Consider the following 26,064-nt stretch of genomic DNA (forward strand, 5'->3'; position numbering starts at 1 on the left):
GTGGTTAATAAACTTGAGCATATATCTTGTGTAATCATGGTTTTATTTCTGTAGTTTAGACATTCAGGAGTGGGTTAGGAGCTACAGGAGTATATGCATCTTTTATTTTATTAGGTAATGCCAGGTTGTTTTCCAGTGAGGTGAAAGCATTTCATACTCCCACCAGCAGTGCGTGCATGCAGTGCTTTCCCTTTTTACCTTTGCCATCATGGTGTCATCGGTCTTTGTCATTTTTGGCAATCCAATGGGTAAAGAATAATATAGCATTTTCATGACTACTGGCTTTTTTCTATGTTTATTGGCTCTTTGTATTTTTTTAATGAGTTTTATGCCTATCTTTTGCCCATTTGAATAAAGGAGTTGTCATTGCTCTGTACAAGTTCTGTGCATTTTCAGGATATGAACTCTTTTACTTGACAAGTGTGTTGCAGTTATTTTCTCTTTGTCTTTTAACTTGATGAGTTGTTTTGCCATACAGAAAAACAAAAATGTTTATATCATCGGATCTCTTGGACTTTTCCTAATGGCTTCTGGGTTGCTTGGGGACAGCTCCCCTGTCTTGAGCCTATATAAATGTTGTTCAGGTTTTCTTTATTTTTACCTTGAGATCTTTGATCCACCTGGAATATTTTTGCAAACGGCATGTGAGGTGGGGGATCTAACTTGTTTCCTACTGAGTAACCAATGGTGGCAGCACCAATTTTATTAAGTAAACTGCCCTTTTCTTGCTGTTTCTTATAATTAAATGATGCCTTTAGTAGCACTGATTTGTTTTGAATGTGTAGCGTAGCTATCACAGCTCTCCAGAACTTGGAAGAGGAGTGAAAGCATATCTGCCTTATTTTTTTTATCCCTTAATCTTTCATCTTTTATCTGGCGGAAAGGTGGGCTCTAAAGTACTCCTTTCCTTTGATTCCAGATAATGTAATAATTGTAGCAGTGTCCAGGCTAGTACCATGTTTCTTCTGTCTGGGAGTCTTCCAAGAGGACTGAAAGCATATCTGTATCTGCCTTATTTTTTTTTACGTCCTCCTTGTCTCGGGTTAGGTGGACTTTAAAATACCTCCCTACTTTGTTTGTAGGTAATGTAATGATTAGAATCAGGTCCAGGACAGTACCATATTTCCAGTCCACAGTCAAAGCCTGTGACCTAGAACTTCAGTCCTAATTGAAATGGGAGTTTATAGATTTTAATGATTATCCTTAAGTGTCCTTTTCTTATAATTCCAGAAGTTTAATAAAAAGCTGCATGATACACAATACGCGGTTTATTAAATAGAATATGGTTTTGTGGATTGGTGTAAGGTTTAGAGAACTTTAAATAAAAGTGAGATTGTACAAATGAATATGTAATGTTTAAGTGTGAGCCCCTCTAACTGCACTTTTCATTTTAATTCTCTTAGAGCAGGAGGTCTGTTTTTGAGACAGTGAGCCATCCTTGAGTTTTTCAGGCACTCAGGTGTTTCATATTGTTCTTTTTTTTTAAAGTTTGTCTTGTATGTATGTGTATAATTGTTAATAGTTGCCTCTTTGTGTTTGCATTCTGTTTATTTTAGAGCTGTGTAGTATATCCACCAGTGATCACTGGTCATTTTGTCCATCCAGCATCCTCTCTCCCTTTACTACACAATCAGATCTTTCCTCTTAATTACCCATTTGTTTCTAAGAGTTCCTTCACTAACTCCCCACCTGCCAAGGGCTCATTCCCTCCTTCAGTGCTCACTTGCCGGGTTCTCATTTCCATCGTGTTATGGTTGATTTAGTTCCCCACTTTCCTTCCCCTAAATGGTGGGTAAGTAACATGGCCTTTCTGTTGTTAGTGATTTTCTCAACAGCTGGAGTTGATTCCTGTAGGCTTTGCTTCCACAGGCCTGGGGGACACAACACCTGTTGCTGCTTCTCAGTTTTCCACTGCCTTTGACAGGTTGGTGGTTTTTAAGCCCTCCCTACCCCACTCCCCTAACTGCCAGAGTGTCTTTTACCCTTCTTCTATAGATGGGTAAAACCTGCCTGATTGTTAAGTAGTGACTCATATAGTATGACCTCTCTGTTTTGCAAGAGCAAAAACTCCATTTGTGTGTGTGTGTCCAGGAGTAATCAGGCTCTAGGGAACTGATTCTCACTAACCAAACTCTCTGGAGACTTATTTGTAAATCATCATATAAGGTTATTAATTTACAGTGGGAGATAATACCTGTCCAGAGATCTGCACAGAGCCCCCTCCTGGTCTACTCAAGACCAAATTACAGATAAGAAGGACCCTTGGTGTGCAAAGAATCGAATGAGGGAACGTGGGTGTTGCCAAAAGGATATTTATAGCAAGTATCCCTGATTCAGTGATCTTGCACTTTCTTAATACTTTCTGGCTTCTGCTTTGTTTCCCCTTGACCCCTTTGCTTTTAATGTTAACCATTGAAATCCTATAAAGAGAAGAGAAAGCCTGTGCATTCCAGGTTCTACCACCTCTGTAAAGCCTTTCTGAATCCCCAGCATGTTTTTTTTTTCTTTGCTACTTTAGTACTTTGTTATATGCCTCTTTTGGAATATTAATCACGGTTTTTCTTCTTATAGATATATAACAAGATGTATAGCTAGCTTATCTTCCCTACTAAATTGTAAGTTCCATCAAGAACAGAACATCCATTTTTCTGTTATTTTAAGAGGACTTCTCTGACTCCCATATCTTAAAAAGAATATTTAGAAGCTGGTATTAGATTGTTAACTTTCACATCTGATTTATTACAGAATTTCTACTCTGTGGCCTCCTGTCATAAGGTGTTTATAATATAATTGATCTTTAATTTTTTTGTTACATATTTCTGTTGATATGGACTTAGTACTAATTTTTTGGTCTTGAGATTAATGGAATCTTACTTGGGACTCCAGTCCGAAGTCCATTGTCCACTGGTTTTTGTGACTTATATCTGGCTTATTAGATTAGAAGCATTAGATGTTTTATTTTTGTGATTCTCAGGTAATGCATGCCTGTGATACAGAATGAAGAAATTATTTTGATGATAATTTTTAAAAGTAGCCCCTGTATGTCACAACCGATTAGAAACTGCTGTTTATGTTTTGATACATATTCATCTAACCTCTTTTTTAGAATTGTTAAAAGTCGAATTCATACTGTATTTTCAATTTTGTGTTTTGCTTTTTTACTTAATGTCGCAATTTTCCTGTGTTACTGAAAACTTTTGTGTATGGGTGATTTTAATTTTCTTGGTGCTTTATTTTCCACAGGTAACATGTATTGTTCTCAACTGAAAGGAAGACAATAAAATGCTTTCTAAGAAAAATCTTACAATTTTTATTGGCTGGATAATTTATTTAACTGTTCCTCTTTCATTGAATATTGAAATTGTTTCACATTTTAGCCTTTATCAGTTATGCCGTGATGAGCATTTTTGTGAATAAAGCCTATCCTGGATTATTGCCAGGAGTGTTATTATGGAGACACAGAGTGTTCACATATTTAAGATTCTTGATAGATAACATTTTTTTTCTTTTTTTAATATCATACCAATTTATAATCAGACCAGTAGTGTGAGTTTCTTAAGGAATGCAAGTTTATCAGGAGACCAAAGTCCGCTAGGCCTTTTATGCTTTTATTTCATTTAATCCTCAGACAATCCTTTGAGATACTTACTGTCCCTATTTATAGGCAAAGGAGGTGAGGCGCAAAGAGGCTAAAGTGACTTGCCCTGGGCTACACTGCTAAGAAATGAGGAAGTTGGGATGCAAATCCAGATCTTTGTGATTCCACAGCCCCTAAAAGCGCTATATATGTATATGCTTGAGTTTTTATTCAGGTTATCCCTATGGTACTCAAGTACTTAACATTTAATTTATTGTGGTTGTTATAAGGGGGGGGTGAGGTGGTGAATAAGGTTAATTGTTAGAAAGCTATCTCTCTCTTTTTTTTTTAAAGATTTTATTTATTTGAGAGAGAGAATGAGAGAGAGCGCACATGAGAGGGGGAGGGTCAGAGGGTGAAGCCGACTCCCTGCTGAGCAGGGAGCCGGATGCGGGACTCGATCCGGGGACTCCAGGATCATGACCTGAGCCGAAGGCAGTCGCCTAACCAACTGAGCCACCCAGGCGCCCTAGAAAGCTATCTCTTGATCAAAGGAACCACACAGAGAAAATTGTTTTTTGTTTGAAAACTGCTGTCTTCTAGACATGCATCATTCCGCATCTTGGCTATCGAGATATCCCACAGTTTTGTAAAATCATTTGAAACAGACTTTACGTTTTGTTTAGAATCATTAAAATTCAGCTGGTAGATTTTATAGATCTTAAATTGGCTTTTTTCAACAACACCTGAATCAGGCAGCAAACCCTTGTGGCTGATAGAAAGGAACTCCAGAGAGCCCTGCAAAATGAAAGACATTTATAGGCAAAAGGAGGTGGGACAAGAAGATTATTCTAGCAAAGAGCTGATTGTTTCAGACAAGGCCACTTTCCTTGGGGGGCAGTGGGAGTCTGTCAGGCTGATTACATCACTAGTAGTGACCAGGTAGTTCCAGATTTACTGGTTTAAGATTCCATTCCTGGGAGATTTGTGATTTGATGACTTGGGCTTAGCACAAGTGACTCCATTTTGGACCTGTTGTCCTTTGTGAACAGAGTGTAGGTAGGAAAATTGGAAAAGAAAATTTAGGGACCTTGGGAGTTGAGTTAGTCTTCCATTTCCCTTACTCTCAGTCATCACAATATCCTGTTACTATTATCTCTGTGGTTTCTCAAACTTTTCCCTTCATACAGCCTTGTGGGGTTAGGCCTTTTTCATCTCTTTCCTGGATTATCATGGCTTTGTAATTGGTCTCCCTGCCTTCAGTTTCTTCTCTCTGTAATTAATCTTCCACCCTGTTCCCAAAGTTAATACTTTCCCTTTTAAAAGTATTAAGCATTTTTATGAATACATATTTTTTTAAAGAAGAAGGCACATTTACTGATTAAGGCTAAAATACTATTACCTCTTTTGTCTCCATCCTTCTGTTCCCTCACTGCCCCCCCAAAATCTGTAACCAGCTTTTTTTTTTTTTTTTTTTAAGATATTATTTGTTTGAGAGAGAGAACAGTCAGGGGGAGGGGTAGAGGGACAAGCAGACTCCTGCTGAGCGGGGAGCCTGACACAGGGCTCGATCCTAGGACCCCAAGGCCACTACCCACGCTGAAGTCAGACACTCAACCAACTGACACACCCAGACGCCCCTGAAGCCAGCTTTTTTGCATATAATACATCTTGGAGATTTTTCCTTAAGTGTTTTAGATGTATCTTTTTTTTTTTTTTAAGATTTTATTTATTTATTTAATTGACAGTGAGAAAGGGAACACAAGCAGGGGGAGTGGGAGAGGGAAGATGCAGGCTTCCTGCCAAGCAGGGAGCCCAATGGCGGGCTCCATCCCAGGACCCCGGAACTATGACCTGAGCTGAAGGCAGCCGCTTAACCAGCTGAGCCACCCAGGTGCCCCTAGATGTATCTCATTTTTTAAAGACTTCTCAATACTACTTCACGGTATAAGTAAAGTGTGTTTAGACATTCATCTAATTTAAAATACTTCGTAATTTCTATTTTGATTTTCTATTTTAAACTGAGCATTAAGTTTTTCCCCAGATGGCACTATCTTTATAAAACATTTTACTATGTCTTCCCCCTCCCCGTTTAAAACTATCAGTGGCTCCCCCAGTGCCTATATCAGGGAACATAAACCCACATGGGTCCAGGGTACCAGGCTTATGAAAACAGGTGAAAGACCAGAGGGTAGAGTGGAGATTGGCACCTGGAGAGTGCAGACACTGCCTAAAGATGCACATTAAAAACAAACCAACAACAACAACAAAACATTCTGCTGGCCAAACAAGACACCTTTGCCACCAGATTTCAAGGCATCACGCATTAACATGCCAGTCAGAGCCCTTACAGAGCCCTTACTTACTTACTGACTGGTAGCTCTGGCTGCTGCCTGGAACACACAGTCTGCTTTTATGTTTCTGTTCCTTTGTACCTGCTGGAAAGGCTCTCCTTTCCCTGCCAGAATGCTTGTCTTTTAAGACCCAGCATGGGTACTACTATCTCTTCTGTAAAACTGTTCTAGTTTCTCAAGGCAGATGCCTTTTCTGGCCTAATATAGCATGTTCACATCTTTGTTACTGCCCTTATTACATAGCTCTATGATCATTTCTATACCTCTCTGTTGACTCATCTGGGGTGTGAGTCCCTCTGTCAATTGCTAGCTTTATTCACCTTGATATTCTTGACCCCAGTAAATGCTATACATTAACATAAGGGGTGTTCTGTTTTTGTTGAGAGTGAATAAATGAGTAATTTTATTAATTGTAGGAAGGATGGCCTTAGGGAGAACCAGAATCTAAACTGATGATTAAACAATAAACATGAAAGCTTATATTACTCATATTACTACTATCTGATGTTATCAAACTTGAGAGAAATTAATTGATTTTATTAAAGAATTTCTTTGATTTTAATGTCACTAAAATAAATGTAAATCACTTAGATACTATAAAAGGAATTTTTAAATAAAAGCAAGAGTATTGGCACTAACTTAACTAATGAAATATTTTACATCTAGTCCTTGGGTTTTAGCTGTAGCATGTGTAGTTCTATTTGCTGCTTCTATTCTAATAATAGAAATTTTAAAAAAAGATTTTAAATAATCAACTCAAAACTGTTTTAGTCTTGTTCTGTTCAGATACTTAACCTGCCTTGGTCATCTCTGACTCAGTCCAACCACAATCATTGATTTTTGTTAGTTTATATTCCTTCCTCCTGTTCTGTGACCTGGCCACTACCATTTTAAGAGTTCATGTTCTAGGTACTTTAGTCTGAAATGATTCTTTATATGTTCTACCTTCTTCCATTACTCTAGCTAGGGAGTAAAGCACAGTGCTAGGGCCAGAAATAAGCCTCACTGTTGAGAGAATATGTTTACATATATCCACATTCCATATTGCTCTTTATTTTCCTTTTTCTAAAGATTTATTTATTTTGGAGAGAGAGCAAGTGAGCGAGCGAGTGGTGGGAGGGGCAGAGGGAGAGGGAATCTCAAACAGACACCACACTGACCACAGAGCCCTATCTCACCACAGGGGACTCAATCTCAGGACCCTGAGATCAGGACCTGAGGTGAAACCAAGAGTTGGACGCTTAACCGACTGCGCCACCCAGGCGCCCCTCCATATTGCTCTTAAAACAAATTCATATTGTTAGCCTTGAGGTATAGCTTGATCCCAGAACATACATCACTGTTGTTGTCATCAAAGTAAACACTTTATTCCATATATGTCCTTTGCCCAAGTGGGTTGCGAGATAATTTCCCTTAAATTAAGCAAGATCTGGCTTTCCAATAATTGAACTTTTCCCTGATGTTTTCAGATAAGTGATGATAGGATTCCTGAATATTAACTTTTGGAATGTTGAAGTTCTTTTGTACATAGAGTAAAAATTGTTACAGCTGTAGTACAGTTACTTCTTTTAGCGTTGTTATATTTGTGTGTTGCTATAACTTATAATTTTGTGACTCATGGGTTGATTTTTAATGTGGTTGGCAGATTAGAACTGCAGCATGGCACCTGGCTGTCATTTGCCATGGAACCTCAACCTCTGGTTTTCTGAGTGATGCCCAGTACAGGACTGTCACTCAGGGTCAGACTCAGCCAGGGCATTTAATGCTTCATGCTTCTTTACATGCCATGCAAGGTCTTGTGTCTCTTTTAGCCACCTCCTCCTCCTGACATCAGTTATGTAATGGTACCACTCTGGTTCAAAATCCAAGCCATGGTTGCGTTTTCCTTTGCCCTTTTATCCAGCCAGTCATCAAGCTTGGTGATAGAACTCATGGATTCTCCTAAACACAAGTCATTTTTTTTTTTCCTAGTCTCACTGCTCCCACTCTAAGTCATCGAAGAACACTCCCTATTACCTTCCCCAACTCCAGTCCATCTATAGCCACTGGTAGGTAGGCGAATTTCCTTAAAGCTGACTGCTCTGTTCATAGCTTGACCTCAGTTAGAAACCTTTTAGTGGCACTTGTGTACATGCATGCACACACAAGCACACTTACCCCTCCCATTGGCAGCTGGATGAATCCCCAATTTTTCATCCCAGTATTCAAGGTCTTCCACCTTGACTCTTAGTTTTTTTAGCCTCATCTCCCACTCCTTCCTCCACAGTATGCTTATATAGCTCCTCGCCATCCTAGAACTTGATTGGGACTTTTTTTTTTTTTTTTTTTTGGCCTCAGCCCATGTAAGTCCCTCTGGACCCCTGAGGTGATCTCTGCTGCCTCTTTATTTTACTTTATTTCTCTTTGTTTTATGGCATATTATTCCCTAAGTAGTGCTTTGCAATTGACCAAAGTGCTTTTGAATCCATTACTTAATTTAAATTTCACAACCTCTGTATGAGGGAAGTAAGAGAGGTGTGTCGTATCACAAGGGAGAAAGCCAATGCTTGAGGAGGGAAGAGTGACTTGTCCAGTGTTGCAGTTCATAGAGTGGAGCTAATGCTCAAATCCAAGCCTCCTAGAACATAAACTCCAACCTTTGTTTATTTATGCTGTTACTACCTTTCTTGGTGCCTGAGTCTGCACATAAGTGCAGACTTGATTATCTCTTCCCAGTTGTACGCAAGTTATTTGAAGTTGTGTTTTATTCCCTTGGAACATATATGTATATGAGTGAGCCCATTCGTATATTAAATATATTGCAGTTCAGTGTTCTCTTTCTCTATAAAAAATCATGCTTCTGCTTTCTGAGCCTCGTTTCCCCTTTGTGTGTGTGTAAGTAGAAGTGAAGCTTACTTGTTATAATAAAACTGGAGCTTTATATAATGAATTTAATTTCTGGGATAACTTTCCAGCAATGCACTCCACACCCACAAGGTTATATTGTCTGTGAAGAGATTAAGCCTAATGCTAGGCTACTGAGAAGTGATTTCACACTTTTCAAGTATAAGTGTCCTGAAATTTCATATAATTGTACCTATAATTTTGTATGTTGACTGGATGAGAACATGTATACCAATAAAAGCTGATACGAATTCAGTAACAAGTTTAGTGGATTTAAATTTTATTCATTATATCATCAACATATATTTTTCAAAGATTTTATTTATTTATTTATTCATTATTTGAGATAGATAGGAAGAGCACAGAGGGAGAGTGAGAGAAGCAGACTCCCTGTTGAGCAGAGAGCCTGTTGTGGGATTTTATCCCAGGACCCTGAGATCATGACCTGAGCTGAAGGCAGACACTTAACCAACTGAGCCACCCAGGTGCCCTCATCAACATATATTTTTAAAATAATAGTACATATATATACGACATATGTAGTACTCACTCTATAGGAAATGCTTGGTGCCCCTAGTACTTAAAAATCTTGGTAACTCCATGGTTCCTAGTTGGGAGTCACTGCTCAGGGATTCTGGCTTTGTCCTACATCACTCATTGTTGCCTTAGGAAGCTTCTTGTGAGAAATTTCCTACAGTGCCAAGGGGTGGAAAAAGCATTGCTTCCCTGCGTAATGGCTTTGTTTTCCGACAGTGAGAGGGGCAGCTGGCTGGCTCAGAGGGTAGAACATGTGACTCTTGATCTCCAGGTTGTGGGTTTGAGCCCCACGTTGGGGGTAGAGTTTAATTAAAAAAAAAAAAAAGATGTAGATGGTGGGACCTATGCAGCTGACTTCCCATTTTCAAATTGGCCTTTAAGAAGCTTAGAGCCAAAAACATCAGTTAGTCATACTAGCTGTATAGACCCTTAGCGGCCAGCTTAAGTTTTCCATTTTATACTTTGATAGTGACTTCCTTTTGTAGTTTGCTTGGTCTTGATTTTTTTTTCATTTATATTTTATCACTTTATTGCATGTGTTTCCCAAAAGCAAACTAAAATTCTGTGAAAATGAATGAACACTCTAGCCCTTCTATGACCAGCTATATTTTAGGTCCTGGGTATAACTATTTTAAGTACTGATACCTATTTGCGTATGTCTTGCTCTTTATGCTGCATGTGAAACATGCTCAGAAGTCAGAATTTATATGGAAAAGCCAAACCTAAGCATACTATTTATTAGAAAAATGTAGTTTGATTTAATATGAATCACTTTCAAAAACTTCTTACACTGTCTACTTAACCATGTCTCAAAAAGTAGAGTGTCTCTTGTGGGAGGAAGCAAAGCCTTGTTGATGATGATAGCATGCCTCTCCTAACAGATATGAGATCACTCCTGGCAGGGGTAATTTTTTTTAATTAAATAAATTTTTAAATTAAGTAAAATCCACACGTAGGACTGGGAGGGCAACTTCTTTTTTCAGTGTTTATCCTTTTGAATTTTGTGCCATGTGTGTGTATCACCTATTCAAAAAAAAAGTATCAAAAAAGTTCATAGTCCTTTTCAATAGAACTGTAAAAAATTTCTCTCCAGCCTAATAGACTGTGAGCTCTTTGAGACCAGGAAATGTGCTAGGTTTCTCTCTCTTATTTCTGAACCTAGTCCAGTTCTTTATACATAGTAAGTCCCCAGCTGGTGTGCATAGATGTAAATTGGAAACCAAGAGTTACAAATTTCAATAGGATCACGGCTAAAAATTGTTGACTGTGGATGTGCCCCCTTAACTCTGCTACCCTTTTCAGAGTGAAGCTGAGCACAGCTTCCTTGCTCTGAAGTAAGATTGATTTTTATTGAAATTCATTAGAAGAACTTAAAAAAAAAAGTAGAATTTTTCCTAGTCACGGTTTATGTTTCTTTAATTATTACAGTGTGGATTTTTCCAGATGTGACCTCCAAACTCCTTTTCATCTCTTTTTGCAGATCTTTGTAGAATTTGATGGCTGTAACTGGAAGCAACACTCCTGGGTTAAAGTTCATGCTGAAGAAGTTATTGTGCTTCTGCTGGAAGGGTCTCTGGTATGGGCACCCCGGAAGGACCCAGTCCTTGTCCAGGGCTCTCGAGTCTCAATCACACAGTGGCCAGCCCTGGTGAGTGATTTATTGGCTAGGAACATATTTGGGCTTTACTCCTATATTATAACTGTAACTGTGGTATTTACCCAATAGCTAAACTCTTTAGAACTCCCAAAACTCCGCGCTTATCCCTAATATACCTTTATTCTGAAGTTACTAAAGCAAAAATTGGGAGATCTTTTCTCCTGTGTCTTCTGAAACTTACTTTGTTTTATTGAAGTATAATTAACATACAGGTTTATATTAGTGTTAGCTGTACAATATAATGATTCAACAATCCTATGTATTACTCAGCGCCCATCGTGATAAGTATACTCTCAATCCTCTTTATTTCACCCCTGCCCCCACCTACCTCCCCTCTGGCAACCACCAGTTTGTTCTCTGTATTAAAGGGTTTTTGGGGGGCGCCTGGGTGACTCAGTTGTTAAGCGTCTGCCTTCGGCTCAGGTCATGATCCCAGGGTCTTGGGATCGAGCCCCGCATCGGGCTCCCTGCTCCGCGGGAAGCCCGCTTCTCCCTCTCCCATTCCCCCTGCTGTGTTCCCTCTCTCGCTGTGTCTCTGTCAAATAAATAAAACCTTTAAAAAAAATTTATAAAGGGTTTTTTTGTCTTTTTTCTTTGTTCATTTTGTTTCTTAAATTCCACATATGTGTGAAATCATATGGTATTTGTTTTCCTTTGTTTGACTTATTTCACTTAGCATTATACCCACTGAGTCCATTCATGCTGTTGAAAATGGCAAGATCTCATTCTTTTTTATGGATGAATAATACTCCATATGTGTGTGTTTTCTTTATCCATTTATCTGTGAATGGACACTTATTGCTTCTATATCTTGCCTATTGTACATGACCCTGCAAGAAACAGGAGTGCATGTATCTTTTCAAATTAGTGTTTATGTTTTCTGGGTAAATACCTAGTAGTAGAATTAATGAATCATCTGGTAATTGTATTTTTAATTTTTTGAGGACCTTCCATTTCCCACAGTAGCTGCACCAATTTACATTCCCACCAACAGGGCAGGAGGATTCCTTTTTCTCCACATCCTCACCAACACTTGTTATTTCTAGTCTTATTGATACTGACGGGTGTGAGGTGGTATCTCAATGTGGTTTTGTGCATTTCCCTGATGAGGAGTGATGTTGAGCATCTTCTCATGTGTCTGTTGGCCATCTGTATGCCTTTGGAAGGTCTGTTCAGGTCCTCTACCCATTTTTAATTGGATTATTTGGGCATTTTTATGGTGTCATTTTTTTTTTTATATTAACCCCTTATGGGATATATCATTCTCCAAATACCTTTTCCCATGGAGTACGTTGCCATGTCATTTTGTTGATAGTTTCCTTTCCTGTGCAAAGGGTTTTTATTTTGGCATAGTCCTGATAGTTTATTTTTGCTTTTGTTTTCCCTTGCCTGAGGAGACATATCGAGAAAAATGTTTCTATGGCCAGTGTCAACGAAATTACTGCCTATGTTTTATTTTATGGTTTCAGGTTTTAACATTTAGTTGTTTAATCCATTTTTTTTAAAGATATTATTTATTTATTTGAGAGAGAGAGAAACAGCATGAGAGGAGAGAGGGTCAGAGGGAGAAGCAGACTCCCCGCTGAGCCGGGAGCCTGATGTGGGACTTGATCCCAGGATTCCAGGATCATGACCTGAGCCGAAGGCAGTCGCTTAACCAACTGAGCCACCCAGGCACCCCTAATCCATTTTTTTTTAAAGATTTTATTTATTTATTTGAGAGAGAGAGAATGAGAACGAGAGAGCACATGAGAGGGGGGAGGGTCAGAGGGCGAAGCCGACTCCCCGCCTAGCAGGGAGCCCAATGCAGGACTCATCCGGGAACTCCAGGATCATGACCTGAGCCGAAGGCAGTTGCTCAACCAACTGAGCCACCCAGGCGCCCTAGGTGTTTAATCCATTTTGAGTTTATTTTTATATTGGTGTAAGAGAATGGTCCAGTTTTATTCTTTTGCATGTAGCTGTACAGTTTTCCCAACAATATTTGTGAAGAAACTATCTTTTCCTCATTGTATATTCTTGTGTCCTTTGTCATAGATTCATTGACCATATAAGCTATAAGCATGGGTTTATTTCTGGGCTCTTTATTCAGTTCAGTTGATCTTTGTGTCTAATTTTGTGCCAGTACTGAAACTTTTTATGTTAGGTAATATTTGATACTTTTGTTTCTAAAGAATTTTTCCCCTTTAGTGTCTTCTCATAGTAAGGTTATGAAACAATGTAATCCTTAAAGTCTTCTCCTTCCCTAAGAACTCATTATTTTCCGCTAGCTAGATAAAATTGACATACAACCTTGTGCAAGTTTGTGAACAACATGATAATTTGATATACATATATATTGTGAAATGATTGCCACACAGTAAGGTTAGTTAATATATTCCACTGGTTCACATAGTTAATATTTGGTGTATGTGTGATCAGAACTTCTAAGATTTACTTTCTTAGCAACTTTCAAATATACATTATTGTTAACTTCAGTCACTATGCTTTACATTAGGCCCCTCACAACTTATAACTGAAGTTTGTACCCTTTGACCACCTTTACCCATTTCACATTCCCTCTGACCTATGGGAATCACCAGTCTCCACTGTATCTCTGAGTTCTTTTTTTTTTTTTTTTTGGTAGCTTCCATATGTAAATGAGATTCTATCTTTTTTTTTTTTTTTTTTTTGTCAGAGAGAGAGAGCAAGGGAGCACAAGCAGGGGTAGCAGCAGGCAGAGGCAGAGGGAGAAACAGGCTCCCCACTGAGCAGGGATCCCGATGCGGGGCTGGATCCCAGGACCCTGGGATCATGACCTGAGCCGAAGGCAGACACTTAACCAGCTGAGCCACCCAGGCACCCTGAGATTATATCTTATTTGTTCTCTGTCTGACTTATTTCACTTAGTAAAATGCTCTCAAGTTTCATCTATGTTGTTTAAGTGATGGGCTTTCCTCCTTTTTTATGGCTAAATGGTATTCCTGCGTGTGCACATACCACATCATTTTCCTCATCTGTCACTGGATGCTTAGGTCGTTTCCATATCTTGGCTGTTGTGAATAATGATGTAGTGAATGTGGGGGTGCAGATTTTCTTTTGAGATGGTGATTTCATTTTCTTCAGATACATACCCAGAAATGGTATTGCAGCATCATATGGTAGTTCTATTTTTAATTTTTTGAGGATCCTCCATGTTGTTTTCTATAGTGACTGCACCAGTTTACCCTCAACTGTGCACAAGGGTTCCCTTTTCTCTGCCTCCTTGTCAGCCCTTTTTGTCTTTGATGATAGCCCTTCTGACAAGGTGTGAAGTGATGTCTCCTTGTGGTATTTATTTGCATTTCCCTAATGATTAGTGATGTTCAGTCCCCCTCCCCACTTTTTTAGAGAGAGAGAGAGAGTGAGCATGGAAGTGCAGAGGGGGACAGAGGGAGAGGGAGAGAGAATCTCAAGCTCGCACCACTTGGGGCTCAGCACAGAGCCCAATGCAGTGCTTGATCTCAACGACCCTGAGATCATGACTTGAGCCAAAATCAAGAGTCAAACTCTTGGGCGCCTGGGTGGCTCAGATGGTTAAGCGTCTGCCTTCGGCTCAGGTCATGATCCCAGAGTCCTGGGATTGAGTCCCGCATCGGGCTCCCTGCTCCTTGGGAGCCTGCTTCTCCCTCTGCCGCTCTCTCTCTCTCTGTGTCTCTCATGAATAAATAAATAAAATCTTAAAAAAAAAAAAAACAAGAGTCAGACACTTAACTGACTGAGCCACCCAGGTGCCCCTGTTCAGCTCCTTTTTATGTACCTATGGGCCATTTGTATATTTTCTTTGGATAAATGTCTATTTGGGTGATTTGCCCATTTTTTAGATTAGATGATTTGTTTTTGCTTTTGAATTGTGTGAGCTCCTTATATATTTTGGATATTAACCCTTTACCTAATACATGATTTCTCCCATTCCTTATATTGCCTTTTCATTTTGTTGGTCATTTCTTTTGCTATTTGTGAGCTATTTAGTTTTTTTTTTTTAAAGATTTTATTTATTCATTTGTGAGAGAGACAGAGAGAGAACAAGCAGGGGGAGAGGGAGAGGGAGAGGGAGAAGCAGACTCTGCTGAGCAAGGAGCCCGATGCGGGACTCGATCCCAGGACCGTGGGATCATGACCTGAGCTGAAGGCAGACGCTTAACCACCTGAGCCACCCAGGCACCCCAGTTTGTTTGTTTTTGCTTTTGTTGTTTGTGCTTAGTTTTTTTTTAGTAAGTTTTGTTTTCTGAAGTTGGACAGAATCGTGGTGTAAGTTTAATTCTGAGAGTATCCACTGTTTATATCCTGTTAGCAAAGTAAAGCATAAATGTCTACTTTAAAAAAAAAAAAAATCTCATTCTCCTGTGGCTAACCAGAGTAAATATATAATACTCAAAACAAATATTTTTTTACCTATTGATTATACACAGCATCATTTACTGGACTGTCTTTTTGTTTGTTTTTTAAATTTTTATTTATTTATTTGACAGAACGAGAGAGGGAACGCAAGTACATGGGGAGAAGGAGAGAGGGAGAGGGAGAAGCAGGCGCTGAGCAGGGAGCCCGATGCGCAGGCAATGCGGGGTTCAGGGGCTCAATCCCAGGACGCTGGGATCATGACCTGAGCTGAAGGCAGACGCTTAAAGACTGAGCCACCCAGGCACCCCTCTTTTTGTTTGTTTTTAAGGCCATTTCCAATTGAACTTGTAGAAGAAGCTCAAATTGACATGGGCCCCTGGGTGACTTTTGTAGGCTGTTTATGAAACAGTAATATGAATTTACCCATGAACATTTATACCAGTGATTATTTTACAAATCTAACAAAGATTTCAGGAGTTCTAGTCTGGTTTAAGTCTTTATTCTGGGAATTTACTGTAATTTAGCCCTCTTGAAGCCTGACAAGATTAGTCAGATCCCTAGAGGGATTGCGGAATTTCTCATTCTTTGTGTCCTTTTTAGCTGTAAATAAGACTATTGAGCTGACTTTCTGGTCTAGTTTGCTTCCTAGTATTATTTGTGGGGTAGATGCTGGGTTGGGAATGTTTTTAAGAACTTACACTTTAGCTTATCTGTATTTACTGGAGTGAAATATATTAATAATGGATATTTTCTCTAAAGTTAGAGATGTGGTTGAATTGTTACCTATTTTCTTTTCCAAGTTCTAATCAATTTGTCCTTTCTCTTTCACAGACTTTCACTCCCCTAGTAGATAAACTTGGTTTGGGTTCTGTGGTTCCAGTTGAATATCTTCTGGATCGAGAGCTGCGTTTCCTGTCAGATGCTAATGGATTACATCTGTTTCAGGTACTTAGCACTTGTTCTAGTTCTTTTTTTTTTAATTTAATTTAATTAATTTATTTATTTAAAGATTCTGTTTATTCATCTGACAGACACAGTGAGAGAGGGAACACAAGCAGAGGAAGTGGGAGAGGGAGAAGCAGGCTTCCCGCTGAGCAGGGAGCCCGATGCGGGGCTCGATCCCAGGACCCTGGGATCATGACCTGAGCCAAAGGCAGACGCATAACACCTGAGCCACCCAGGCGCCCCAAAACTTGTTCTAGTTCTAAACTTATTTTTCTCCTTGCTAGTTCTTTTGTTGAATATAAATATGTTCCCCCTTTTAGCATTGAACGAAGTACTTCCTCCCAATAATTTACTGTGCCTTTTATTTTTTTTTAAAAGATGTTATTTATTTATATATTTGCCAGAGAGTGAGAGAGCACAAGCAGGGGGAGCATCAGCCAGAGGGAGAAGCAGACTCCCCGATGAGCAGGGAGCACGATGTGGGGCTCAATCCCAGAACCCCGAGATCATGACCTAAGCCAAAGGCAGATGCTTAACCAACTGAGCCACCCAGGCATCCCTCCCTGTGCCTTTTAAAGTTTCTCTGCTACCTTGAAAGTTTATTCACTAGCTGAGGCTTGTTTCCTCTCCTGCATACCCCACCCTACCCTGAAACCACTTAAGACTTAAGAGCACAGGGGCGCCTGGGTTCCCCCTCTCCCTCTGCTACTCCCCCTGCTTGTGCCCTCCCTCTGTCAGATAAATAAAAAGGCATTTTTTTTAAAGATTTTATTTATTTATTTGACAGAGAGAGACAGCGAGAGAGGGAACACAAGCAGAGGGAGTGGGAGAGGGAGAAGCAGGCTTCCCACAGAGCAGGGAGCCGGATGCGGGGCTCAATCCCAGGACTCTGGGATCATGACCTGAGCCTAAGGCAGACGCCTAACAACTGAGCCACCCAGGCACCCCTGTCAAATAAATAAATAAAATCTTAAAAAAAAAAACTTAAGATCACAATTCTAAGGGTCTTCTGAGAAGGTGGCTTCCCAGAGGTGACTCCTTGTATAACTAAAGGGTACCTATATACTTAGGTCAGTGGCAGAGAAGCTGGAAGTTTGGGCTGATTCCAAGCAGCATTAAATATTGAAGAGCTTAAGGCGCCTGGGTGGCTCAGTTGGTTAAGCGACTGCCTTCCGCTCAGGTCCTGATCCTGGAGTCCCGGATAGAGCTCCCTGCTCAGCGGGGAATCTTCTTCTCCTTCTGACCCTCCCCCATCTCGTGCTCTTTCTTTCTCATTCTCTCTCTCAAGTAAATAAATAAAATCTTTAAAAAAAAAATATTGAAGAGCTTAAGTTTATTTCTACTTATAACGAAAAGGGATAAGTTAGTAGTTTAAACAAACTAGCATCCGAGTTAGAGTTTCAGAATTTATGGATGGTAATAATTTATTTCTCACTTGTAAGGTTTACTGTCTGAAGGTTAAAAATTAGGAGACTTCTAAGAGTTTTGCTGTCTTATTGAATCAGCCAAGGGCAGTATTTCCTTAACAATGTTGTGTGAAATATTAATGATGATTTCTTTGTTGATATGTCTTCCTCCCTCTTTAGGCTTCACTTCCTCTCACCACCCTTGCTTTATTCATCTTTGCCATACTCGTGCTTCTGTGAGTAGGCACTCAGTAAATGTTGGATAAATACCAAAATATGCCAAAAGAGTTACATGGAATAAGATATTTTGTGATCAGATATGTATGAGAAACACTGACCAAAACAAATTTTTTTCTTCCATGTTTTCTCAGAGCCTTTAATATACTACTGTGTATAGAAAGATAGAGTAGGTAATATTTCCTAAATCTAACTGATCCTAGCATCGTTATTTTTTGCAGAACATCTCATGAGACTAGAGTTTTACAGAACATTCTTAGGCCATGCTGGTGTAGAGCTCCTCAAGGGTATGATTTTTCTAATCTGATTAGATACTATTGCTTTCATTTTAATATTTGGTTGTTTTCTTCTTTTATCTTTACCAGATGGGAACAGATAGCCAAAACCAGATTCTTTTGGAACATGCTGCACTGAGAGATACAGTTAATGCTTTGATCAGTGACCAGAAGCTACAAGAGATATTCAGCCGAGGTAAGAACAGGTAGTCTTCTGTCCCTGAATCCTGAATCAGGTATGTGATCAGTGTTGAAAGTGATTGAATGGGGAAGACACCATGCAACTCTAAACATTTGTGCTGCTTTTTGTGGGGAGAGTCAAGAGTGTGCAGTTGGCTAAATCTCTAGAATAGTTTGGAAAAATACGATCTTACTCAGACCCCTGTTTTCCTCTTTAATTACATTTCATACTATCCAATTTTGTTGTGAGTTTTGTTCTGTTGGGTTTTTTCCCATTTCTTAAATATTTATTAAGGACGAACCTTGGGGGCGCCTGGGTGGCTCAGTCCGTTAAGCATCTGACTCTTGATCTCAGGGTCATGAGTTCAGGCCCTGCACTGGGCTCCATGCTAGGCGTGGAGCCTACTTGGAAAGAAAAAAAGGACGGACCTTGTACTAGACACAGTGTTAAGGTGGTAGAGCTAGAAAATCTCTGCCCTTATTGAGCTCAGTGTCTGTGAGGTTCTCAAGGAGTAAAGACTATTAACATAAATAACATCTTAGAGTGCAAGTACGTTCATAAAAGAAAGTGTCCACAGACTCCTTCACATTAACAACGTGTTAGTTTTTTTAAGAATGATAAGAATTATTAGCTTTTTCCAGTTCAGATACAGATTTGCCCAAGATTCCACATAAAGAATAGACTATCCTTCCCTTCATGTTGTACATCTACTCCTCTTCCATTCTGAACCTCTTGAAAATCGTGATTTTCAGTGAAATAGAGTCTTTGATTCTCTTTTGTCAAGCTGTATCTGAATGGGTAAAGGTAAGTAAACTGGTTTATTGGGAGAAGGAGAGTATCAGGATAAAGTGATGTTTAGTAATCAAGGAAAAATATGGAGGCAGAAGGGATGTGAGGTAAAATTGATAGCAGAGAGAAGAAAATTGAGTGGACAGAATGAGAGGTGGAGATGTATGGGTGTATGTATAGAAAAATTGAGGAAACTTAATTATTGTTCTGAAAGATAATAATTTAAAATCAGTAATGATTTAACTATATAGTCTCAAATATACAAGATATGGAGAAGAGAGAAACTGTCCTTCAAGAGAATCTGTTCTTTTTGGAGGGACAGCTGAAATTGCAGGGTAACATTACCTGCTGATAAAGTAGTATCTTTAAAACTCTGTGTTCCTAGGAAGACAGGTGCTATATTTGTTCAGACTATTATTAGTGCAGAGGCTGGAAACCTCATAAATTGAACTCTCCACCTACTGTTACTGAAAGTCAGCAGAGTGTAAATGATTATCATTCCTATGGTCACTTAACATAATAGTGTACTCAACTTCCTGGCCTTCATTTTTTATATGTATATGTCAGGTCAGATATGTCTGATAGATTTTTTTACTACCTGTAGTTTTTATTTGTAAGTGTTCTTTTTCCTGTATTACTTGTGCAACTGGAAGATTGAGATAAGATGAAATCAGATCTGGGAAATGCTAAGGAATCTCCAAATAAACAGAATTTACAAAGATCACTAGGAAAAACTGTGTTTTGTTTTTGAATTGCTGAGTATGGTAAATCTGAAATTGCTCATTTATTCAACTCCTTACAAGTTGGAAAGACTAAATATTTACACCAAATAGTTTTCCTTATACTTTTAGAAACAATCATGAACTGTAGCTCAGCCAAACATATTCAGTACTGACTAATCTCTCCTTTAGGTCCCTACAGTGTCCAAGGTCACAGGGTCAAAGTATACCAGCCAGAGGGGGAAGAAAGTTGGCTCTATGGTGTTGTAAGCCATCAAGACTCCATCACCCGTCTTATGGAGGTCTCTGTAACTGAGGTGAGGTTTTGGCTTATTTCCTCTAAGATTCATCCATCCCCTTACAGAGGGTTGTGTAGAGAAAGGGAGCACTTGACTATGTATTAGAAGACTTGGGGTCTAGCTCTGGCTCTTTCACTTAATGACTGTATGACCTTGAGAAAGGCTGTTCAACTTCCTTAATTGTTCTTCCTCATTGTTCTCATCTGTAAATTAAGAGATATTTCGGTACTCCGCCAGCCCCACCTCAGCACTGTTTTGGGAACTGAGATAATATATTGGAAAGTGCTTTGAAATCTGTAAAACATTAACATAAAAATATAAAGTGGTATTGTCCTTATTTTATCATATCCATAAAGGTTAGTAGTTTAAAATCTAGTCAGTGAGCATTTGCTTCTGTAATACTTACACCCACTCCCCTATAGATGCTAAAAAAAAAAATGTGTCATTTCTAATGAAGTAAATATAAATAAAGCACTGCATCTAGAGCTACCTGGAGAATTGTCTAGGAAAAACAACAGATGAGTGTTTTGAGACAAACAGAAATGTATTTGTGCTGTCTTTGAATTGGTTTCAGATTTGCTCTCAGCAGTCACATGTAATGTAAGCGTAAATGATTTTACTTAATTCCTTTTTGAGTTTTTAAAAATATTACTAATCTTCATTTTAAAATGTCAGAAATATATATAAATAAAGTAGATATTGGAGGCCACCCCTTCTCCTAGGCAAATAATCACAAATAATCACTCCCCTCATTTTAGAGACATTAATTTTAAATTCTGCAACTCTAAAATCTTCCTATTCTGTAGGAATAGGAATATTCTGTAAATCTTCCCCTCATTGGTAACCACCATTAATAGTTTGGTATGTATTCCATATTCTTTGAACTATCTTGTGTGTGTGTGTTGTAATATTTGCATGTTATAAATTTATGTGATAAGTATATGAGCCATACTTTATTAATAAATGGGATTATGTGATACATATAGTTCTGTAATTTACCTTTTTTACTTAGCTGTAGATTATCAACATCTTTCTGTATAAATATACATAGAAATTTGCCTCATCCTTTTAAAAAAGATGCATGCTGTTCCACTGAATGGGTATATTATAACTAATTTAATCTAAAATTGATGGACCTTTACGTCATTGCCAGTATTTTCAGTAATACAAATAATGCTGCGGTGAATGTCCTTGAACATAGTATTATACACTACTTCACATATTGGAATAAATTTCTAGGTATATAATTGCTAGATCAAAGGATATGCACATTAAATCTGACAGGGTGTCAAATCAGCTGCTCCCCAGTGTTTTTGTTTATTGATAGAGTGGTTCTTTTAATGACGTTTGGTTCTGTAGGTTTTTACTTTCTGATATGTACAGAATAGGAAGATTTTAGAGTTGCAGAATTTGAAATTAATTTCTCTAAAAGAGACACTTGGGCATTGAACTCAATTCTTTGATTCATCAATTTAACAAATAATTGAGTGCTTACAATATTTCTGACCTTTTTTGGATATTGTTATTCTGGCAGTGAATGAGATAGTAGAGAACCCTGCTTTTGTGAAGCTTTCATTCTATTGGGAGTAGAAACAAAGAGATAATTACATGGATTATAGAAGAATACGTAATTATGTCTTTGGACAAGGCTTAAGTCTTTTTTCTCCCCTTTTTCATATTTTCTGCTATTCTTCTACTCTAGAGTGGTGAGATCAAGTCCGTAGATCCCAGACTGATCCATGTGATGCTGATGGATAATTCAACTACTCAGAGCGAGGTACAGTAGTCAACTGAGTCTCTGAGCAGACTCATGATCTTTCTTTATCTTACTAAGCAGATTCCTCATGCTTGTGTTATCCATGGATGCCCTTCAGGTTTCCACTCTGGCCACTGTACATTTCTTGCTCTCTCCAAGTCTTGTCTAGTTAAGGGAATATAGTCTCAAGAAGGAATTATAGTTGGAGCAAACCCTTTTAATCATGGCTGTGTTACCCAACCATTTTAGAACTCTATGGCCTATTTCTTCTTACATTCTTTCAGGACAGGTACATTTGATATATTTGAAAGATATAGTAGACAGTTAAAGCTGTAATAAGCAGTAGTAATATTTATAACCTACCTAGTAATAAGAAATGGAGAAGCTGCATCCTTTTTCTTTCTATTTAGTGGTAGTGAGCTCCAAGAAGTCTGAAATTTTGTATCCCAAGAAGAAATAAATCAAACAGGTGCCTAGTTCAGTGCTCAGCACACAGTGGATTACTCCATAATTACTGTGAATCAGGCCAGCTCTTGGTTCATTCAGAATTATCATAACCCAAAAACAGATATATAATAAACCAGTGTCTGAACCAATCAAGGAATGCCATGTGAATTTCTTTTCACTAAGACATTGACAAGACAGCTGTTTAGCCACATGTTCCTCATAGTCTCTTAGCATCTCTGTAATATTGCTGTCTTGGCTACTCCTGCTAAGGATATGGTTCTTCTCATCTTTATCCAGTCATTCTTGCCTTGATAAAACAAAATCAAGTTAGGAAAAGAAGAATCAGGGTTAAATTTAATAGCTCTTTACTATATATTATATTGCCACAAGTAGGATAAGTCTCTTGACTATTTGCATGACTGAAAATATCTTTTACTTTGATGGTGTGTTGGGCCCCTTTTTATTCCCTCCCTTACTTCATTCATTCACTAAGTACCTCTTAAATGCCACGCACTATTCCACTGGTCAGATATAACTGGAGAGTACTGGTCTCCATGTCTTATGCTGTCTACTCACATGTGAGTAGCTCACTGGAAGTAGGACATACATTTAAGTTATTGCTCAGGGAGGTTGCAATGAGCCAAGATCAGCAATTTGGCTAGATGCATAAGAGGTGAGATCTATGGTTTTCAGAAGCAGATTACCAAAAGTATGGAGGAAACAGAAGTAAATCTTGAGCTTTGTTAAGAGCTATAGAATGAAATTAAGGGGAAAAAGATGGAAATGAAGGCAGCAAAAAAAAAAAAAAAAGCGAGAGTAGAGAAACTAGAACTGGCAAGAAGAAATATAAAATTTGAAAAAGTTGCAGTTATAATAGCTATATGTTACAACAAAATACAGATCTCTACAAAGAAGCTATAAATATTCAAGGGCTGTAAGATTAATGAAGTTGGTAAATATTAATGGCTGCATAACTGTGTCACTAGCTTATTGCCACCCTGACACACGTTATCTGAGTAAAACTATCTGAAAGGTACCTAAATAAAGCTTAAAAAAAATAAAAGGCATTGCTTCCTAGTGGGATACCATTCTAATAATGTTCTAGATAAAAGTTCTTGCAGCACAAAGATTTCTTGAGAGAATGGTAGCTGAGTTCCAAGCCCCCTTCCCCACAAGGAGGAGTTTATTTAGAGAGAGGAATTGTGTCTTCTGATCTTTTAAGGTTGCTTGGCCTCTCAATTAAGGCACAAGTCAGATTTCATGAGATAGGCTGAAATTATTGGAAGAGCTAAGGGAGTTGGCTGTTTGGTCTATGGTAGCCTGCCTTTTTTGCTTTCCTTTGTCTAATACTTTGAAATAAGTTCTGGAGATTGTCTATTTATAAAAGTGTCCACAAGAGCAATCCAAACCTGCCTGTGTTGGACTCACTTTCCCTTTGGTCACAGACTCATAAATGTTACTCTTCCTATTGTTAAGTTGTCACCAGTTTTTTAGTGACTTCTGAATAGAGGAGATTTTATATTTCAATACTTGAAATGCCAGTTTCAGTCAAATAAAGAGAAAAATATGAAATAAAGCAGATTTTTTTTTCATTGAAGGGCAAATGAGCTCCCATCCTAGCACTAGCAGTCTTCTTTTGTGAATGAAATTCCACAGATTTTTCAAACCCTCAAAAAAGTCCATTTGAGGAAGCGTTTTATTTAAGGGAAGGTTTGCCAAGTGAGTTAATCTCTCGTAACCATTATCTTGAATACATGTGTAAATTGAGTCACAGGAAGATTGGAGCTTTCTGACTAAGGGGATGTCTTAGAGCTGGCATTGGAATGTAGCAATCTGCCTGCTTTGATGATCTGCTTCTAGAGATGGGAAAGAGCTAACGGTTTATGGTTTTCACAGGATGGAAGGTTCCTTATAATAAATCTTTTTTGAATTTTGTTTTGTAGGGGGGTACGTTAAAAGCAGTAAAATCTTCCAAAGGAAAGAAGAAGAGAGAGAGCATAGAGGGGAAAGATGGCCGGAGGAGGAAAAGTGCTTCGGACTCTGGGTGTGACCCTGCATCAAAGAAATTAAAAGGAGACAGGGGTGAAGTAGACAGTAATGGGAGCGATGGAGGTGAGGCGAGCCGAGGGCCCTGGAAAGGAGGGAATGCCAGTGGAGAGCCAGGGCTGGATCAGAGAGCCAAGCAGCCACCGACTACATTTGTCCCCCAGATTAACCGCAACATTCGCTTTGCCACTTACACCAAAGAAAACGGCAGGACTCTGGTGGTGCAGGATGAGCCTGTAGGTGGGGACACACCTGTACCTTTCACTCCATATTCTACAGCCACAGGTCAAACACCTTTGGCCCCAGAGGTGGGTGGAGCCGAAAACAAAGAGGCAGGAAAAACACTGGAACAAGTTGGCCAGGGCCTGGTGGCTTCAGCAGCTGTGGTCAGTGCCGCCAGCTCCACCCCAACCACGGTGAGGATCTCAGACACTGGCCTTGCAGCAGGGACTGGGCCGGACAAACAGAAAGGCAGCCGGTTACAGGCCCCAGGAGAGGTGAGTTGTTTCAGGGGCAGATTTGCAAGATTTGGGCTCATTCTTTTACCCTACTCTAATGTTAACACATTAAACAGCATCTAAAATGCCACAGGGAAGGAGTATTTCTGAGATGTGCTTAAATTATACTCTGAATAGTCCTTTACTGCTCGTTGGGCAAATGTGTATATTTTAATAACTTTATTAGCTCTTAAAAGTCACCTGAACAATTGCACTAATCAAAAACTGATTATAAAACCCAATTTAATGAGATACTCAAAGAAATCTGGTGGGGAATCTTTTTAATTCAATTATCTATTTAGTTCACATAGTGGTTGAGCCTCTACCAGGCCTATGAGAGGCAAGGTTAATGAATTACAGTTGGTAACAGTGAACGCTATAATTAAGGCTATGTGAAAGCGACTATTACCATCCCCTGTTTTTAGTTCATCATCTTCTATGATATTTTCCTTTGAGGCTAGGCTTCTTTCCATGATTTGATATGGCTATAAAAGTTTTTTTTTCCTAACTTACTCTTTTTAAGGCTTAACTGGAAAATTTGATGGAATTAATCACAGTAGTATCCAACTTAACTATGTTCTTTATCCAATACACATGTTCATTGCTGAAATGGAACTTCTGTTAATTATGAGTTAACACCACGTTGGCTCCCCAGTCAAATTTGAAACAATATCAGAATCATTTCTTACAGTCTTTTGACTCTTATTTTGGTTCACCAAAGAATGATTTATGATGCTAGTCATTTTTTTTTCAGACTGGCTGTTTCCTCAAGCTGGAATATGAAATACAAAGACAAAATATAAATGATTTTTTAAATTATATATAGGAAACTACTGTGTGCTAAGTACTGTATATTATAAACAAAGAATTGAAATCCCTATTTGAAGGAGCTCAGTGCTTAAGATGGAATCATTTTAGGTATAACAGTGCCAGGTAAAACATGGCGTATACATTTCATCTGAGTTCTTCCCCTCCTAAGAGATGGAGTTTGTGAATCCTTAGTGGGGAAGGAGGTGAAAGGTCCAGGCAGAAGAGGAGAAGGCCTATAAGTGCAAATTTTGCACTGTTTATGGGTTTGTCCTCTGTTAGTTGACCAGCAT

General features: G+C 38.8%; 1 protein-coding gene across 2 annotated transcripts in view; it reads left to right on the forward strand.

Moving 5' to 3' along the window:
• The window catches only part of KDM3B (lysine demethylase 3B), a 65,930-nt gene that overhangs the window by 3,664 nt on the left and 36,202 nt on the right, over nt 1-26,064 (forward strand). Inside the window, exons 2-7 of one of the 2 annotated variants that reach the window (XM_027605207.2) lie at nt 10,832-10,999; nt 16,199-16,312; nt 18,321-18,426; nt 20,112-20,236; nt 21,921-21,995; nt 24,365-24,964. In XM_027605207.2, coding sequence (XP_027461008.1) covers nt 10,832-10,999; nt 16,199-16,312; nt 18,321-18,426; nt 20,112-20,236; nt 21,921-21,995; nt 24,365-24,964 — 1,188 coding nt within the window. The remainder of the gene's footprint in view (nt 1-10,831; nt 11,000-16,198; nt 16,313-18,320; nt 18,427-20,111; nt 20,237-21,920; nt 21,996-24,364; nt 24,965-26,064) is intronic. The other variant, XM_027605208.2, reaches the window with a different exon arrangement.

The sequence above is a fragment of the Zalophus californianus genome, chromosome 5, assembly GCF_009762305.2.
Source record: "Zalophus californianus isolate mZalCal1 chromosome 5, mZalCal1.pri.v2, whole genome shotgun sequence".
In the NCBI taxonomy this organism is placed as follows: Eukaryota; Metazoa; Chordata; class Mammalia; order Carnivora; family Otariidae; genus Zalophus; species Zalophus californianus.